At 36.8% G+C, this 18,801-nt stretch overlaps 1 protein-coding gene across 1 annotated transcript in view; it reads left to right on the forward strand.

Annotated features, from left to right (window-relative positions):
• Positions 1 to 18,519, forward strand: part of EML5 (EMAP like 5) — a 104,454-nt gene extending 85,935 nt beyond the window's left edge. Inside the window, exons 30-42 of the mRNA XM_054201236.1 lie at positions 405 to 503; positions 2,577 to 2,597; positions 5,483 to 5,656; positions 7,099 to 7,307; positions 9,247 to 9,404; positions 11,669 to 11,783; positions 12,253 to 12,441; positions 12,651 to 12,823; positions 14,093 to 14,255; positions 15,021 to 15,124; positions 16,827 to 16,980; positions 17,774 to 17,874; positions 18,202 to 18,519. Coding sequence (XP_054057211.1) covers positions 405 to 503; positions 2,577 to 2,597; positions 5,483 to 5,656; positions 7,099 to 7,307; positions 9,247 to 9,404; positions 11,669 to 11,783; positions 12,253 to 12,441; positions 12,651 to 12,823; positions 14,093 to 14,255; positions 15,021 to 15,124; positions 16,827 to 16,980; positions 17,774 to 17,874; positions 18,202 to 18,238 — 1,697 coding nt within the window. The 3' untranslated portion in view covers positions 18,239 to 18,519. The remainder of the gene's footprint in view (positions 1 to 404; positions 504 to 2,576; positions 2,598 to 5,482; positions 5,657 to 7,098; positions 7,308 to 9,246; positions 9,405 to 11,668; positions 11,784 to 12,252; positions 12,442 to 12,650; positions 12,824 to 14,092; positions 14,256 to 15,020; positions 15,125 to 16,826; positions 16,981 to 17,773; positions 17,875 to 18,201) is intronic.
• The last annotated feature ends 282 nt before the right edge of the window (positions 18,520 to 18,801 follow it).

Consider the following 18,801-nt stretch of genomic DNA (forward strand, 5'->3'; position numbering starts at 1 on the left):
ACTAAAACAGCTGATCAATGGGGTCATTATAGTTTTTTAATGTTTTTTTTTCTGTTAATTATTTTTTATTTGGTTTACTTTTCAGTCCTCCGTATCACGTACATTCATTCCCAATAACCAATTCAGTTCAGATAACTTAGACCTTTTAAAGAGTAATGCAATGCCCTTTGTTTCTGTGATATTTAAGTAACTTGATATAGAAAATTTGAGGGAATAGTTCGGAGTTATTGAGTGCTATGTGTTAAAATCGAGATAAAAAAAATTAGGAGTTTCTGTTTCCTGTTTTTAAGCTCCAAACTGCAATATCACCATAATGCACAAATATTATAAAGTTTTCAAACATTAAGCATGTCTGTGTATGTATAAATGTTTTAATTAAAGTTGGACTTCTGGGCTTTTTTTAGGCTCTCAGTCTTTTTACCAGGAACACAATGATGATATTTTGTGCCTCACTGTAAATCAGCACCCCAAGTTTACCAACATAGTGGCAACTGGCCAAGTAGGTATGTTTGTATTTTTGTAAAAAGAAATTGACATAGGAGCATGCAATTAGGGCCTTGTGAGTTCATGATAAATCACAGAAATATTTGATTATGCTATCTCCGTTTGTATGAATGTTACTCAGTTACCTGTCCTCTTTATATGTTTCTTTGAGTGTAATTTAATAAAGTTGAACAAAAAATATTGAGGCATTAAGACTAAGCTTATATTTTCTTTGGAGCGTTAGCAAAAATTTTTTTTTTAGAAATGTTAAGCCCCATGAAATTAGCCTGGTTTTATTTAACTACCAGCTTGTGTTAGGCCTTCCTAAGAGTCATAGGCCTTCCAAAGAAGCTTAATTGAGCTATCTTTCATTTCTACATGGACTAAACACAGAATTCTTAAAATAAATGTCACTTTATAGAAGTTTTATCTCATCAGGCAGATTTATAATGCCTAATTCATGTTTTGATAATACATAGTTGTAATATTCTAGGCAGAACCAAAACCCTAATGGTGTTTCCCTACACATAAATTTAGATTTACGGTTCATAGTAATGTTCAAATTGATCTATGAACTAACCAGGTTTTAAAAAGAAAAAAAAAAAAAAAAAAAAAAACCAAAAAACTGCATGGCTGAACTAATACCAGTGTTTCTGAATTTTGCAGAATATTGTTATTTTTGTAGTCCTACAACCCAGTTGCAGTTTTCATACCTTTAATTGTTTCTCAGCAGATTCAAAACCACAGTTTCTCTTAGTGCATAAAATAAATAAAAAAAAACCTTAGTTTATTTTAGGCTGAATAGTTTTGGTTTTTTTCCCTGTAGGTTTGGTTTAGGCGTTTCATCTAAATATGGTCAGTTTCTCAGTTTATTGCCTGCTTCCCTCTGTCTTTTGGATTTTTAGGTGCATGTCTCATTAAAATTGACTCACTGATAATTGTAACTGCTTAGCTAAAATAGCTTTCTTTCTTGGTGAGTTTCTTGCCTCACAACAATTTAAAGAAATCATTAATGGAAATTATTTAAATGGAAAAAATTATCAGCAGTTTTTTGCCTATGATTTGATTGCAAAGAACATTTGCAAGAATTACAAACCTTTTGTTGTCTTTAGAAATTTGGTTTTTCAGTGTATTTCTTAATCTGGCCCTGTTTGTCTTTCCATATGATATAAATATGGGAAGAATGAAGGCATAATGTGAAAATTTGTCCTTTGCATGGATTTTCTTCAGTGTGCATCTTGCCCAAGAAGAAACATGGGACCCTGAAAGCTTTTTTATTTCATAACTAGCAGTAGAACAATTTTAACTGTTTGTAATGTGGATTAAGGCATACAAATCAGGAGCAGATGACACTTAAACTACAAAACATATTTTTAAGGAGAGAGTTAAATCTGAAAAATGAGCTGGAAGCAAAATATCTTCAAACAGTACCTATTTTTAGATTCTGAACAGATGTTAAGGAGCACATACTCCATAGAGAACACACTTAGCTGCTGCTACTTTTCCTACTGGTATGACTGGCACAAACATAGCATCATCATCGTGATTTAAATCTTCAAAAGATTTACAGAAGCATTATTTCAAGTATTTTTAAACTGTAATGCTGTTATGCAGTGTCTCAGTAATACTTCCCAGTACCTGAACCTTTATATCCTTATTTCTTAATGCTCCTATAGAAGAACACTGGTTGTATTTGTCACTTGTCAAGTTCAGACTCAAAAATTAATTCTTAGCAGAATAGCTATCAGTGGGGTTTTTCTCACTTACTTTGTTAAAATATGAGTAACGTGTAAAATATGTTTTTTATTTAGTTTGGCAGAGAGAGACCTAACATACACCAAAACTAGATTTTTGTGTTGTAACTCAAAATGGAAATCAAAATATATTCATTCTACGAATTTTTATTTCTGATATGACCGCCTTTTATCAGTAATTGTTCATCTTTAACACTGAAAGCAGTATTGGTGCTGCTGCAATGCAAAGAGATGACATCAATGTGTGTGTTAGGAAATTACACTAAATGTGGCGTATATTTTCTTTAGCACTTATATTATTTCTGGTCTAATTATTTTTCTGCTGCTTTTCCATTACAGGAGACTCAGCAGATATGTCAGGTAAGGGAAATAAAATTTTAACATCTTCAGGTGTAGTTAGCCTATCTGGTAGCTGTCTACAGCTTTATAGAGTGATAAGTGACGTGAATTCATTTTTAGTTTATTAAAACCCTGTATCAGTCATATTACTGTCAGCACTGAATATAAACCAGAGCAGCTCAGCAAATTGCTAATATAGAAACAATTAAAATGTTAGAACACACTTAAAAACTACTTTTGTTGTTAACATATTCCCTTCTTGCTGCCCAGCGATTAGTGAGTCCTAATACCTACTGCTACTGTAGCATTCCTGTGTACACTTGCAGGTTTTATAGATGTGTTGGGGCTGACAATTAACATTTGGTTTAGACACTCAATTGAGTATAATTTTAAATACGTATTTCTGAAGTAAATTCTATTGAGGAGGCCTAGGTGACTGAGTGAAAAAAACAATCACCTTTCGCATTTATGTATGATTGTCATGCAGTTATTACCACTGATCCAAAATGCTTGTTATGATGTTGGTTTAATTTTTTTTCAGTATCATTTTGGGTCTTTGACAGTCTTCACTGAGCTATTTTTTTATTAGTATGTTGTTTTTTCAACAGTAATCTTAAAAATTCATCACCGTCATGTGTGAATGAGTTCATTGTTGAGCAGCCATAATTGTCCTGTGACACATCTTCAGAGATGCATAAATGTGTGTTCATGTGTACCTAGAAAGTATAATAATCTTCATGTGGATCTAAAGCTTGTTCTGTGAAGAACAAATGTACAATGGCATTTTTAATGTGTGTTGACTTCTTTTAAATATGCCAAATTGTGCTTGCTCTAAGGATGGGAGGAAGAATATAGGTACATTTTCCCACACTTTTAAACTGTATAAAAGAAGCAGTGATGATATGGTTGTTTATATGAAAAAACATATCTAGTCCTGCATATGATGCCTGGAGACTTTCCCTCTCTCACTTGCCTTCTTCCTACTGCAACTTTAGTTTGAGCTTGTGTATATTACTAAATTCTGTTGTCACTGCCTGAAACCAGCACTCTCACTTTTTTCTTCTTTATGGAATCGTTAGTCTGGAATCCAAGCTGCTGCCTGCCTTCATTAGAAAGTTGCATAGTTTCACTTAAAATTTATCGATGGCTATTTGGCACCTTTCTTACCAACAACTTTTGCTTTTCTAGTTCCATTTCTCTGTTGTCTACAGTGATGCCGGGGTTCTTGAAGCAGTAATGTTTGTAATAGGCGGGAATGGCAAACTAAATCTCATAATGACTTGGTATAGATTTGCTTCATCTTACTGAAGGTATTTTTTGCCCTGCCAGCCCGTGGTAGCTTTATCTAACTTCTCCCAGAAGGAGATGACGCCTTAGAAAATCTCTTTTGTGAGTGCAGATGTTGAGCAGCTAGAGAACTCAACAAGCAGGACGCAATGTCAGGACAGAGGCTTTCAGAAGAACACTGTCAAGTAGGACGACTCAAAAGTCCACGTTCTCTGTCCTGCAAACCTTGCTCTGAAAGATTTTGTCAGTTCTTATTCATGAAATCTGGGTGAAAGCTTCTGTCTGCTACACGAAAGGAAAATTTTGGCCAAGGTTATAGGAGAGGTACACAGGTCAAGGGCAATACAGAGTTTTACCAAGAGGAGTGCTGAAGAGGAAGGAACAGCTCAGAGCCATAATAAAGCTTTCTCTTCCCTCAACTTTCCATAAGGACAGGAAGTTTGCTGAAAATTTTGAGACATGCTGGTTTTTGTCAACCTCAGCCCTTTCTGTTTTAATGGCCTGTCTATACCATGCTGTAGTACTTCTCAAAAGGTGATGATAACAGCATATTGGTGCCATGAGAGAAAATTCCAGTGGGAAATAGAAGAAATTAGGAAATCTAAAGACTGTTTTGGAACAGCTGTGGAATTGTGCTCAAAAACTTATTTTCATGTGGCTAAAATTTTACCGAGGTCCCTGTGCCTACTGTTTCCCATCATATGTGTGCCTTTGAGGGACTAGATTTAGCTGATCAGAAACACAAAGTGTGGAGCTGAAATATAATTTAGTTTATGTGAATCTGGGTTTACGACAATAACGAGTAACCTCCAGACTCTGCAGTCAGATTTGCTAGAGATCAGAAGTAAAGAAGTTGGAGAGGGAACCTTATTGTCCTGAAAACGCGCTAGATGCTATTCAGAGACTGTAAACTATACATGGATTGCTAGATCTTTGAAGAAGGCATTGCATTTGGAAAAAAACAAAAAACAACCTAGCTGTCATCATAATAGAAATAATCACGTGCACTAGAAGCATGGGAAGAGAGTTTTTACTGCAAAGAGCTTGCAGTCTAAACAATGCAAACTAAATTAGTTACCCTAGTTCTTCTACATCAGTGAGCAAGCTGATTGTTCAGCTGACATTCTCCTAAGAGAGCATGCATTTCAGACAGATGGCCGTTTTGTAGAAAAGGAGATTTTGGTCTTGCACTGTAAACTAATTTCTCTGTAGCTATCAGTTGTCCAAAAAGCCCCATGTAGAAATTACGTTCTTGATGATCGATTCAATATTTATGAAGGTTTTTGAGTTACTGTGCTGAGCTAAGTTTCACTAGGAGAAAAGCAGGAGAAGACAGCTTGCTTTCAGCGCTTCTGCTGTGCTTCAGAAGTCCAGTAGCAGGTTAAGCAAAGTTTTCATCTCCAGTAGTGCAATGAGGACAACTTCTTAGTCCTGCTTAATGGTCCTGTTTGCCGTAAATTGGTTTCCAAAGGGAGGCCAAAATCTCCTTTCTTTTCTTTCTTTTTCTTTTGTCTGACCAGAACAATTTTGTCTTATTAAAAAATATTAACTGCTGCAATAAGCCAATCGTCAACCATTTTCAAAACGTGTACTAACTGCGTGTTTTTATATTTGTGTAGCTACAGCTCCTTCTATTCACGTGTGGGATGCAATGAACAAACAGACGCTGTCGGTACTGCGGTGCTACCATTCCAAGGGCGTTTGTTCAGTCAGTTTTAGTGCCACTGGCAAACTGCTGCTCTCTGTAGGGCTGGATCCCGAACATACCATTACCATTTGGAAGTGGCAGGAAGGTGGGCAAGTGATTGCTTTTGTAGAATGCGTTTATGTTGTTAGAGGGTATGTTGGCTTGAGTCAAGAGCAGTTGTAACATAAACGTTATCAACAGATCAAAAATTATTACAATAAGTGCTGTGCGTATGCTCTGTACAAGAAGAGGTAAAATAAATGTACTTGCCTATTCTAGTAACTGCTATATATATCTTTTGGAACTGCTGTGTAAGGATTAAGATAGTTCACTGATGTCCAGTTAAAACAATTAAAGAAAATTATAGTCTTCATTCTTATTTTTTTCTTTATTTATTTCAGTCATTTCTTTGCTGCTTGGTAAAAACTCTTTATAATATCTTTTTTGCTCCCAAGTGAATTTTTCTGTTCTTCTCTGTTCTTGTTCTTCTCTAACGCCTGATTACTGATGAGGTTGTTGGACTCCTAAAATTATCCCCCAAAAAATTGCAAATTGCAGAAATGTGATGCCAGTACAGCTCCTCTGTGCAGCTATGTACTTGGTGTCTTAAGCTACGCTACATGTTTTCAGATTGGCTTTGATCTGAGTTCAGGATTTAGGCTAAAACCATTTGGTCATCTCCTCTCCTCATCTCCTTTCTCTCTGGCAAAGCCATGCCCAGATTATGAAATGGATTCTCTTGTCATAGGGGTTTATTTCCTCTTTGGAGATTTCTGTTGATCAACTAGTATCTCTCGGAAGTTTAAAGATCAGCTCTCAACTTAATAAAAAGTGATCCTTCACAGCTTTGTCTGCTGGATCCTGTGGAGCTGGAACGCAAGGTCAAAGGTGTATTTATACAGTCTTAGGTAGTATGAATAATGTGTGGTAAAAGCCCCTGCAGCAGCTTACTGCCATTTCAGTCAGAACGTGCTCATTCTTAAGAGTTGGTACAGATTCAGTATTGGCAGCTAAGGATCCAAATCGAGGAATCTTCATAAGGGTCAAAATGTCTGATTTTAACACCTCTGGAGAGACTGGAAAGGCATTACCTTTGAATCTAACACCATATGTAACGAAGTCAGTTTCTGCATTTTCTGCAGAAAGGAGAAAGTTTTCTAACTTTGGACAAAATTTGCAGAGAAGTCACTCATTAATCACTTGTAATTTGTCCAGAGTTTGGGATTTTCAGAGGAGTCTGAGTTTAAGAGGAGAGGGAAATGTACTTGGATCTGAGCTCCTAACTTTTTTATACTCCTGAGCAAATTAAAAATTGTAAGTAGATTGCACCTTCATTAGGTGCTACACTTTGCTACTGTGTCTTATTAAATGATTTTTTTTAAATCTGCATCTTAATTTAGTTTTAATTTAGAAGCAGTTTGTGCTTTTCTTCCCAATGTGTGTGCTCTTGGATGACTCATAATTCTCCATTATTTTTATATTGTTTTTAATCATAAATAAATATTTTTTTTCTCAACAAATTCAAAATGTCCATTTTCTTTCTGCCAGGTGCCAAAATTGCCAGCCGAGCTGGTCATAACCAGCGTATATTTGTAGCAGAATTCAGGCCAGATTCAGATACCCAGTTTGTTTCTGTGGGAGTCAAACACGTGAGGTTCTGGACGCTGGCTGGAAGAGCTCTTCTCAGTAAAAAAGGGCTGCTGAGCTCCATAGAAGATGCCCGAATGCAAACGATGCTTTCTGTAGCTTTTGGAGCGGTACGTACCTTAACAAGCTATACTAAAATGCATGCAAACAAAATTTTTTTTTACTCTTCTGCCTTTATTCAGGTCAATGAGACTTTTCTAACCTGCTAATGAATCTATCAGTTGTTTTATTAAACTCGGTTTGGCATTTCTAATGCTTGCCTGCTAGTTAGAACTAATACTAGCTTTCTTTAGAACGGAAAAGAAAAAAGCTTATGGATTTGTATGTTTTAAAAAAAGCAAATATAGGTGCTTTGGACTGATAATACGCTGCTTGGTATTTAGTCCAGGTAAAACAAAGCTGACTCTAGACTGCAGGAGCCAAACAATAGAAATAAAGTTAATTTTATGCTGGGAGTGACTGTTTTATAATCTGTATGCATTACTACTCATGGGTGATCTGAGAGCAGCACTGTCCTGGGGCGTTTGTTAATATCTATGACTGTTAGGTGACGACAGTGGAGTTTTGTTTTGCCTGGGGGGCTTTTTTGGCAGATGCAGGCCTTGTTGCTGAGTTCCAGGGCTTTGCCATTTCAGGACTTGCTCTGTATGAGCAGCACTCATCTCTTCAGCTGTGCAGATAGACATAGATTGCTTTTATGAAGGGGTGCTTCTCTTTTATTGTGTGCGTTACTGTCCTGCTTGCTGGTCTGCCTGATAGGTCCAGACTGAATTTATACTATTGATTTTGATTTTTGAAACTGTAACTGGCCCACGGTTTCATTTTTCATGAGACTTACCTCTTTTCGAGAGTGGTCTCTCTCTCTCTCAGGTACCTCTGATTTAAGAGAGAGCCCTACAAAGCATCAAGATATCTTCTAAACAATAACTGTTAGAGATGCGCAGCTCAGCCATTAGCCTGGGGTTTGGGAAATCTCTGTGAGCTTTCTTAGGAAGGGATGTTCTTAGTGTGAAAATCAGGCTGTATGCTGAATGTCCTGGAGTATGGTATGAGGTTGTTTGAGGATGCAAAGCTTGCAGGGGTTTTGTAAAAAGCTATGCAAACCGAATAAAGCCAAACCTGGTGTGTTCTCCATACTTCCTGTAGGGATCAGTTCTGGGAGTGCTTTTCTTCCTTGGTTTTTGTCTCAGAAGGAGCCAGTTCAGGTGCTACTACACAGGAGTTGGAAACAGCCCAACAGTTGTGCTGGGAGGATGATCAGAGGATCTGCTCCCAAATTCATTTCCAGTCCTCTTTTATTTACTCATTTATTGGGGCGCCCGCCATGTACCCCTTTAAAAAAGGAGGTAGAGCATCAGCCCACCTCAGTCAAGGAAAGTGTTCTTGCCAAATCTGTGCTTGCATGCTGGTACTCTAAAATACTACACGTGATACTGAATATGAGGATTGTTCATGTAAGTTACTAAAACAGTTTTACTCAATAACCAGTTCCTGTTGCCCTGAAATTTTAGAGGCAATTACATTTATTACCTTGCAAAAACAGGAAGCAGAAGTAAAGAAGAATAGGCAGCTTTTAGTTCTGAGTTAAGTCAAACTGTTTTCTTTGTAAACTAATGGTTACTGTAATCAAGTGAGTAACTTCACCGCACAACAAAAATGACTGCAAGCATAATGTACATAGAAGGGGGTGCAAAGTGCCTGTTCGTGTGAAATGTTAAAACTGGTTTTGGTTTTCTACTTTTTTTACCACAGTTTACACACTTCATAGGCTGAAAACATAGATAACCCTACTGCTGAAGCTTTAGTCATTGCATTTCTTCTTGCAGTGCAGAGCCTGTTAGCTACAAGAAAGCATGTTTCAGACTTCAAGAAAGAGCTCATTGTTTCATCATTACGGGTTGTTATTACGCCTTCCACAATTTGCTCTTATACAGCAGCAAATAAAAGCAACCTAGCCTAAATGCAAATGGTGGCAATCTTTATTTCTGAATGTTTTTCTTCCTGCCTTACCCAGAATCAGATGATGAGTATATTTTTTCCCCTTTTCAGAATAACTTGACGTTTACAGGTACTATCAGTGGAGATGTTTGTGTGTGGAAAGATCATGTGTTGATACGGATTGTGGCCAAAGCTCACAATGGACCTGTTTTCACAATGTATACCACGCTAAGAGACGGTTTGATCGTTACAGGAGGCAAAGAAAGGCCGTGAGTCTTCTTTTTTCTTTTTTCTGCATGCACATGTATTCTTTAAAAGTGGTTTGGATTTATCCCATCTGACACTAGGCAGCTGAGACATCAAAGCTAAAAGAGTAGTCACTTTTGGATCCCTGAATAGGCAGTAAGGAAAAAAAAGCATCCACCACCTCTAAAGTGCAGGTAAGCCCACATGAGTTTCAAGTACCTTTTTTTTTTTTTTTTTGTTTCCATTGATTCTAAGAGAAAGCCTAGAGGTGCTGGGATCCTGACCTTGCTTAAGTACCTGAAGTCAAGGGGGATGAATCAGAATCTAAATGCTTTACAAGCAGTTCTTCATAATTTTAACCTCTAGATAACAGTCTTCTTTCTGAAGCACATGTGCAAGCTTCTTCAGGCATTTTATGATTAAGACTTTATATTGTTTTGGTTAAAAATAATAGGCAAGTGTAAAATAAATTATGTGAATGGATTATCGATTATATTGCATTATTGATTATACTGCTTTACTTCAGTCAGGTAATGTTTCTCCAAGTACAAATACTAAATTATCAAAGAGCTGGTACAGTTTTCCCTCCTTAAGCAGGAAAGGGCTGAACTGTTATAATCAAAAGTAGCCTTGAAATCACCTTATCTTACTATTAAATGTTTCAATGGTATTTATCACAACAATATTATTTTTGAGAGAAGGCAAAAACATTTAGTTTGAAATACAGCTTTAAGCATTAAAAAGTTACTTCTGAAGTTGAGCTGAGGTTAATCCAAGTAATTTGCTCAACTGTGATTAAATAAATGAATGATAAATATTATAACAGCATAATGCACAGCTGCTTTTAAAGGAAGGATGTGTTTAGTTATGATGGCAGAGGCAGGTTGTTTTCTCTAAAATCTAAGGTACATCAACATCCTTTGTTTCTGGGGTTGTAAACAAAATATCTCTTCAAGCATTTGAATTTTTTTTCTTAGCGCCTTGTTAATGGTAAAAGAAAAAAAATAAATGCTTCAGCTGTAATACAGTCCATCTGATGGCATGATAGTCCCCCATTTTGCAGGACACGGGCCACTTACTACCTTTTCCTTAAATAGTCCTTGAAGATCCTGGTTGATATTTAAACCCAGCTTGAAAATTTATTTGTTCCTGTGCTTGAAATATTTTCTTCTAGTATTTATAAAACACTACCTTGATTTTATTTGGAGAATGTTCTCTCTACCGCTTAGTTTCAAAGCCTTTTAATAATTAGTATTTGGCCTGAAAGAAATAGTAATAAATAACAGTAAGAAACAAGAATTCATCTCCTGTGGGAAAATGGAGCATTGAAAATACACAAAACAGATTCTACACGTAGGAAAGTGGCATGTTTGCTTCTGCCTTGGCATTTTAATTCCAGTTCGCCAGCTTCTTTTGATAAAAACTTTTTTCTGAGGATGACCAATCATATGTCAAAACACTGCTATTGGGAAGCAAAGAATATTGCAAGTACAAAAGCAGTAATTGTGATTAAACCTTCTGGAGTTCTTTGTCAGGGGTCATTCAGTAATCAAAGTTGTAACACTGGCAGATCAATATTGCACAGCACTGTATTTTCTTTTCTCTCGGGGGAGATTCTTTTCTTTGAAGACAGGTAAAACATGTCCTGGCTCAACTGGAAATGCCAGATTTATAACTCTTTCATTAAGCATTATCTCCTTTTTAGAAACTTTTTAAAAATTTAATGTGTTCTTTACTGAAATACCAGTTCTCTTGAAAGTGGGTGGGAAATACGTGGTGCTTTCATGATTAACACTCATTAGTTTAGTATCTTGTGCAATTAATATTGTGTGATTTTTTTTTTTCTCATGTATGTTTGTCATTTATTTCACAGCCATAAAATATGTATCTTTCCTGTTTCCCTCAACTGTATGTTGATAATCTCTGCCTGTCTTAATAATAAGAGGGCAGTTTGTTCACACACTTACCTGTTCCTTTGACTAGACAAATTCCTGAAGAGCTACTGATTCAGGCAAAGCTCAGCAGTGACCATCTTTCAGCTTGTTCTGTGAAGTAGTACACAGACTTTGAATCATCATTTCTTGCTTAGCTGGGAGGTTCAGCATATTAACATCACCTGTTCAGTAAAAACAAATGGAATCTTTAATGATTAAATTATGATATATTTAAACCATATTAAAATGCCTCAGTGACAGTGCATGACATTAAATAATATATTTTTTCATACATCTATTGTCTTCTTTTGTGCCAGCCATTATACTCATGGTTGTTCCTGATTTCTTCATAGTTCAAAGGAAGGAGGAGCAGTTAAGCTATGGGATCAAGAGCTGAAACGATGTCGTGCCTTCAGACTAGAGACAGGACAACTGACGGACTGTGTTCGCTCTGTTTGTAGAGGCAAGGTAAAGAAAGCACCGTGTCTTTAAAATAAACCTTATAGTTTGTGGATTGATCTATAGCATTAAATAGATGATAGATTGCTTCCTTTTTCTCTTATAACTAGTATTTGAAATTAAAGGTTGAGCTAGAAGGTGTGTATAACTGATTTTACAGCAGAAATGTACTTCAGGAGATCTGACTTACTTAGGATAATATTCTGTGTATATTTTTATTAAAGACTACCTAAGGCTTTCTTTTCTATTTTCTTTTCGCACTTCAAATAGGTGACTCAACTAGCATCATGATTTATATATAGCTTTGTACTTTAATAAATCGTAGGGGAGTTTAAAAAATAATTTATCTTTTATTATTTGATTACTTCATTTCAGCAAATCTTCTTGACAGAACTATAGCTTTGAATTATATCTTTATTACTGTTCATCACAAGTAGTTGATGTATTATGTCAGATAAATCTTTCACTGTTGTTCAAGGGGAAAATTCTCGTCGGGACAAGAAATGCCGAAATAATCGAAGTTGGAGAGAAAAATGCTGCATGTAACATTCTAATTAATGGTCATATGGATGGGCCAATCTGGGGCCTGGCAACGCATCCTTCCAGAGATTTTTTCCTTTCTGCTGCAGAAGATGGCACAGTAAGACTCTGGGATATTGCTGAAAAGGTAGGTGTTGGACAATAGCTGTTGTTCAGCCAAAAAAATTTAAAAAACCCTAGACTCGTGGTGGTGTTGAAGACTCAAAAGTTGTTTTTTTTTTTTTTAATGTATTCTGAGAATAATCCATCTGATAGTGGTAAACAGTTAGCATAAAGTACTTTTGAAATATGAGCAAATAGAAACATTTACTCTTCCGGGTTTTTATTTTTTCACAGAAGATGCTGAACAAAGTCAGCTTAGGACACGCAGCTCGTACTGTTTGTTACAGCCCAGAAGGTGATATGGTAGCTATTGGCATGAAAAATGGAGAATTTATTATCTTGCTTGTGACCTCTCTAAAAATTTGGGGGAAAAAAAGGGACAGAAGATCAGCGATTCAAGATATCAGGTCAGAAAATATGATGCCTTTGCCTATTGTAGTACTCTAGAAATCTGTATTATTTTTTTAACAATACAGTTTTGTTTTCTGAGGAGCACTGTGGTGGTATTTCAGAGAGCTTGAATCAGCGAGTGAAATGTGGATTTTGTGTGATTACTCTGATACTAGGAATATAAAGAAGGAGGAGGTGCATGCAGATAAGAGGTAGCAATCAGTCAAAAACCAGGCAGTACCATAGAGGGAGTGTCAGCTGCTGTTGCAAAGGATTAGTTAAAATGAAGGGTGAATGGGGAAGTAAATGGACGATAGGAAGAGACCGTCCTAACCAGGGGGCAGGTGAGAAAGTCTAAAAGGAGCAGGGTGAGGTGATGTGGAGGAGATGAAATGAGATCAGAAGTTTACAGATGAAGCCTGGATGGTGAGAGGCAATGGAAAGCGCCTGTCTGTCAGTTTGTTCTGTGTTGTGTTTTGTTAGAAAGCAGTTATCAGAAGTAAAACTTGTCTTCTCTTTCCTGAGTGGAGGACAAGACTGTGCCTTCTGTGAGATAAAGTGATCGCAACCAGCTAAGGGAGGCTTCCGCAGAGCAAAGTGCCACAAGTGAGAGAAATACGAGCAAACGGGGACCTTGCTGAAGGAAGGCAGGAGAGCCCTGCTAGGAGTGAGGGGGTTGCTGGAATCAGAACACTGTCCTGAGGTGTGTCTCAGAGATAATAGAAATAAAGCAGCTTCCCTAGTAACACAAAAGGGGCTGTGAGGAATTTGTTCAGCTCAGGAAGCTGAGTTTCAAGACTGGAAAGGAAAACTGGGGGGAAGAAAGTGCTGTGCAAAGATAACGTTAGGCAGATGAAAGGCTTGATTTTATGTCTTTTTATTCAGTATATTTAATCTAGAATGTCTGGCTTTTCTTCATTTAGAGCATTTAATTTTTCTAGTTTGTAGTCTTGTAAGTCTAGCGTTAGAGACTCAAAGGCATCAGGGGCATGTCACAAAGTTGTTAGACCATTGAGATGGTAATGAGATCAGATAACGAACAGAGTTATTCCGGAGATGTTCCCAGTTCACTTACACGTGACAGCTGTACCAAAATTATTGTGGCCTTCTACTGCATGTATGTTCCCTGAAAATTTTGTTTCAAAGGTCATTTTGACGAAATACTCTGCCTTCATTTTTAGTTCTGGACAGCAGATACTTGAAATGCAAATTTACCCGTGCGTCTCTAATATTAGAATCTGTTGTAAGTGCCAACCTGTGTTCGTAAAAACCTTTTATCTGTTCAGGTTTAGCCCAGATTCTCGTTACTTGGCAGTCGGTTCCAGTGAGAATGCAGTGGATTTTTATGACCTGACTTTGGGTCCCACACTAAATCGAGTCAGCTATTGCAAAGATATCCCAAGTTTTGTGATCCAGATGGACTTCTCTGCAGATAGCTCTTATCTCCAGGTATCAGTCCTTAATTGTTCAAGATATTGAATGGCAAACACACTCATGACAGATACTCTGCAAGTATTCTCCTCATAGTAAATAATATTCTCCCTGTACTAAATACAAGAAATAAGCACAGGATTGAGAAACAGATTTCAAAATCACTGTAATGTGTCTCCCTGCATTTTTACCTCTGTGATGCTGATGGGCTGTCTGAACAGAGGAAGGTGTACAGTCTATCATTCTGTAAGCCATCCCTGACCAAAATCATGGTGTTACAACTCCCAGCCACAGGGCTCAAGACGTTTCTTAAAATCAAAATAAAGTAGGCATACTTTGCTTTCTATATTTTGTTCACATTTGAGAGGAGGAATAAGCTGCTCTCACTATGAAATCAACAGGTACAGGCTGGGAGGAGTACCTTTGTGTCAGTTTTAAAGACAGGAGTTTATTTTGCCTTATTTATTTATGGACACGCATGCATACTAACACACACAATATATACGTAGAATTAATATGTGCAGAATGTGAGATGTTTCAATGATTTTTTTTATTAATTAAAAAATTTAAAATTTAAGATTTCTTACGCTTTCGCACTGTTGTTTTATGCTTGTATAGATTTTTGAGAAATCTCAACTAATTGAGCAAGTTTTATTAATAGCTAAGTTACATACCGAGTAAAAGATAACTGTAAAGAAAATGCTTTTCAGAGCCCCTTAGAATTATATTTTCACCTTTTCAAACAAGCTCACGTATTCTAAATTCTCTGTGGTTATCTCAAAGGTCTCTACTGGGTCTTACAAAAGGCAAGTCTATGAAGTGCCTTCAGGAAAACAGCTTGTGGACCAGGCTGTGATTGACAGAATAACGTGGGCTACTTGGACAAGGTAAATGATTTTCACATTTACACCTGTTAAAACACTTGCAACTTCCAGGAGAAACACCTGCTGTTTAAAAGCGTATTTCATCCCTTCATTCTGTCAGATATTTTCTTTTAATGCACCCATCTGCTCTGGCAATGGATCAGGTCAGTCCAGTACAGCAGAAGACAGCAGATTCCCTCGGTAGAACATGGTCTGTTTGACTGGTGAGGACATCTGATAAAATCTGATCTCTCTAACGTCTGCCTTTCTGTTCGCTGTGTATCTCTAGCTTCCTTTGATATATCTCTAGAAGCCTCGGTAGTTTTTCCTTGAACTCTGCAAATTACCTGGAATACCGCACTATATGCTTCAAAATAGCGATTTGGGGATGAGAGCAGAGGGGAAAAGTAAAATATATCAAAATATGGAAAGGCAATACAAGACTGTGGTAATTCAAGTTTTATTTACTGTATTACACTAATGGCATCTGTATATTAAAGTTGCTATTAACATTTGCATATTAAAAGGTACACAAAAGTACTCTTAAATACCTTAAAGTTATTATATTTAATTCAAAATACACTTAGAAATTACATGAAGAATGATACCATATTTTATTTTTATTTCACATTTAAATAATGTGTTTATACTTTATGAAAATCTAATTTCCTGTGCCTCATTTCAGGCTCCTTTGCCTGCTTTTAATTATTATTGTCCTCTGATTAGCAACCTCAGACAAAAATAGAGAATAAAGACTTGAAAATTTTCCACATATGAACCACTTCAAACAATAATAATCTTGACTTTTGCTGACTAAATCCTGGCTATTGGACATGACTAAAACTACGAGCTTTTCTGATTTTGCTGGCTTCTTCTTTTCTCTTTGGGTAATCCATTTTTGTCACCTCTTTGATACGTAAACAAGAAACCTGTGGTTTTCTGACCCAATTCAGTATGTCTGGAGTTAATCATTCCTTTTTGAATGTAGTGTACTGTGCTCTGATTTGGGGGGGAAAATTACAGAAAAATTCCCAAATCATTCACCTGTTAATAAATGATGAAGTGCTTGTTTCTGTGCATTCTTGGAAATATGCATATATGTTGTAAGCAGAGATGATAAAAAGCAACTTTTCACAAGGCTTTGCGAAGGAAATTTTCTATAAATGTCCGGTTTGGAAGCTTAAGATAATGATGTTTTCTTTTTGTGACAGTTCTCTCTCTCTCTCTCTCTCTCTCTCTCTCTCTCTCTCTCTCTCTCTCTCTCTCTCTCTCTCTCTGATTATAATGAAGAATCTTCACTGGACTCAAGGAAACTTCTCATCTAATTGATAGAATATACATATTTTTATTTTCCAGAAGCTGAAACTTAATTCATCTAATGCTTACGCTATGGCGTTCTGGTTTTAATTGTGCTTTCTTTATTCATTTTTTTGGCAAATGCCTCACTGGACAGTATGAGTGCTATTGATGTCACCTCTGTGTCTTAGTGTTGTCATCAGCCACATTATTTTGAGAACTATGTCACTGAATCAGTTTCAGAAGCAATTATGGAATGATATAAAAATTAATTACGGAGTAAAACCTATACGAGATGTGTGTGTGTAAGAATAAAATGTGAAAATTACATTCTTATAAAACCAGTTACAACATGAGAGCTGCTTACTCTTTCCTCACTCTCTTGTTTTTGCTGTAGTTTTCCAAAGAATCACTTGCTCTTCTGTTCCAGTGTTCTAGGGGATGAAGTCATTGGAATCTGGTCCCGGCATGCCGAAAAAGCTGATGTAAACTGTGCCTGCGTCTCTCACTCGGGAATCAATCTTGTAACAGGCGATGATTTTGGCATGGTCAAACTGTTTGACTTCCCATGTCCTGAAAAATTCGTAAGAAACTTTTTTGGTTTGCATCACTACAACAAGAAGTACTGTTGGTATTATGGTCCTGCATTGCTTCTCTGGAAGATGGAAATATTTCCTTCTCTAAATTTGTAGCTTTTTGATGCATCTATGGAAGTTTAGCTCTGTAGTCTCATAAGGATGGTTCACCTCAAAGTTTTCCTAATGTTTTGGGCAATGGCTCTTGCTATAAGCTCTTGTAAGTGGTAGTATTATCTGCCAGTCTGCATTAGCACAGTGCCTTCATACTGAAAATCTCAAAGCCCTTAGTTTTATTTACCCACAAATCTCCGTTTGACAGATGAGGGAGACAGCTGGTAATTTTAGTCCCATCTGTGTATTTCCATGGAGGAAGAACTTACAGGTTTTTCGCTAACATAAGCACTGTTAATTTTCAGGATTTGAGGCTGCACAGTGTAAACTGCTCACACGCTTCAAATGAAAATAATTTTTTCAGTGTTGGGAGTTTTATACAAAATTTAGAGGTGAATCTGTGACATTTCATTTTATTGTGTTAGCTTGAGCATTGTTCCCAATTTGCTGGTGCTGTCTCATTTGGTGGCAATTTAGGCTGCATTGCAGCTCAGTAGTAGTTTTCCTTTAGGAGCTCTTTCACATTTGAAAACCTATATAACATCCTGAATGATATAAATATGTGACACAGTAAAAAGGCAGATAAAAACACGCATGCCATGTTTGATTTAGGAGGACACAGAGTATTTAGACTCTCTTTTTTGTTTGTTTGTTTGTGGTTTTGTTTTGTTTTGTTTTGTTTTCCCAGGCAAAACACAAACGATTTTTAGGTCACTCTGCCCACTTAACGAATATTCGATTTACAAGTGGAGATCGCTACGTGGTCAGTGCTGGAGGGGATGACTGCAGGTATGTATCCGTGCCGTTATTGTCAAAAAGTGCACAGCAGTGGACGTGCACGATCCATAGCAGTATAAAGCTCAAGTTCAGAGTCTTCATCTTTTCATCTGTGTTCTTGCTTGTCTGTTTGTGTATAAAGAAATGGATATTTGCAACAAAATAAATAGCCCAGATGTTAACACGAACGGTTAAGATTTAATTAATTAAAATATTTTAACATCTGTATTCAGAGCATTATGCTTTTACTGAAATTTTTCTTTTGACTGTATTAGTCATCTCTTTTAACAGTATTGTAGTCTTTTTAATCTCGTATTTAACATCTTTTTGAAAACACAGCTTATTTGTCTGGAAATGTGTGCATATGCCTCATTGAGAGAGACATGGAGACTTGCAAAGGGGACACTGCATGAAGTACCAGGCATGAAATACCCAGGACTGCAATGTGACGTTCTGCTGTGCCCTGCATGCGTCAGAAATGGTGCTCATCCAAGACACGGGGCAATCTGGCTCTGAAAGACAAGTACCCAGAGTCTGTCGGAAGGATGGACTGTAACAAATACGCTGAGGCCGTTAGATTTGCTTCAGCATCGGATAATCCGGGTTTGTATTTCACTCACTGCCAGATGTTGAAAATGGAGTACATGGATGAAAGGCAAAAGTGAATTGTTAATCAATGTACAGTTTCACAGTAAGAATCTGGGGTTTTACTCAAGAGATGTTATTTCTGACCTAGTGCTGTACATTGATCTATTTTCAGCATGAATGTTTCTCCTTTAAGTTTTGGGGTCTGAATATCATTGGGGGGGTGGGGGAAAGAGTATTCCATATTTTATTACTGAAAGAAACCATATATTAACTCTAAAATATATAGTATTTTAATAAATGTTTAATTATTATAATGGAAATGACATTTCTATGACTGGTCAAAAGGAAACA

The sequence above is a fragment of the Rissa tridactyla genome, chromosome 4 (genome assembly GCF_028500815.1).
Source record: "Rissa tridactyla isolate bRisTri1 chromosome 4, bRisTri1.patW.cur.20221130, whole genome shotgun sequence".
NCBI classification, from domain to species: Eukaryota; Metazoa; Chordata; class Aves; order Charadriiformes; family Laridae; genus Rissa; species Rissa tridactyla.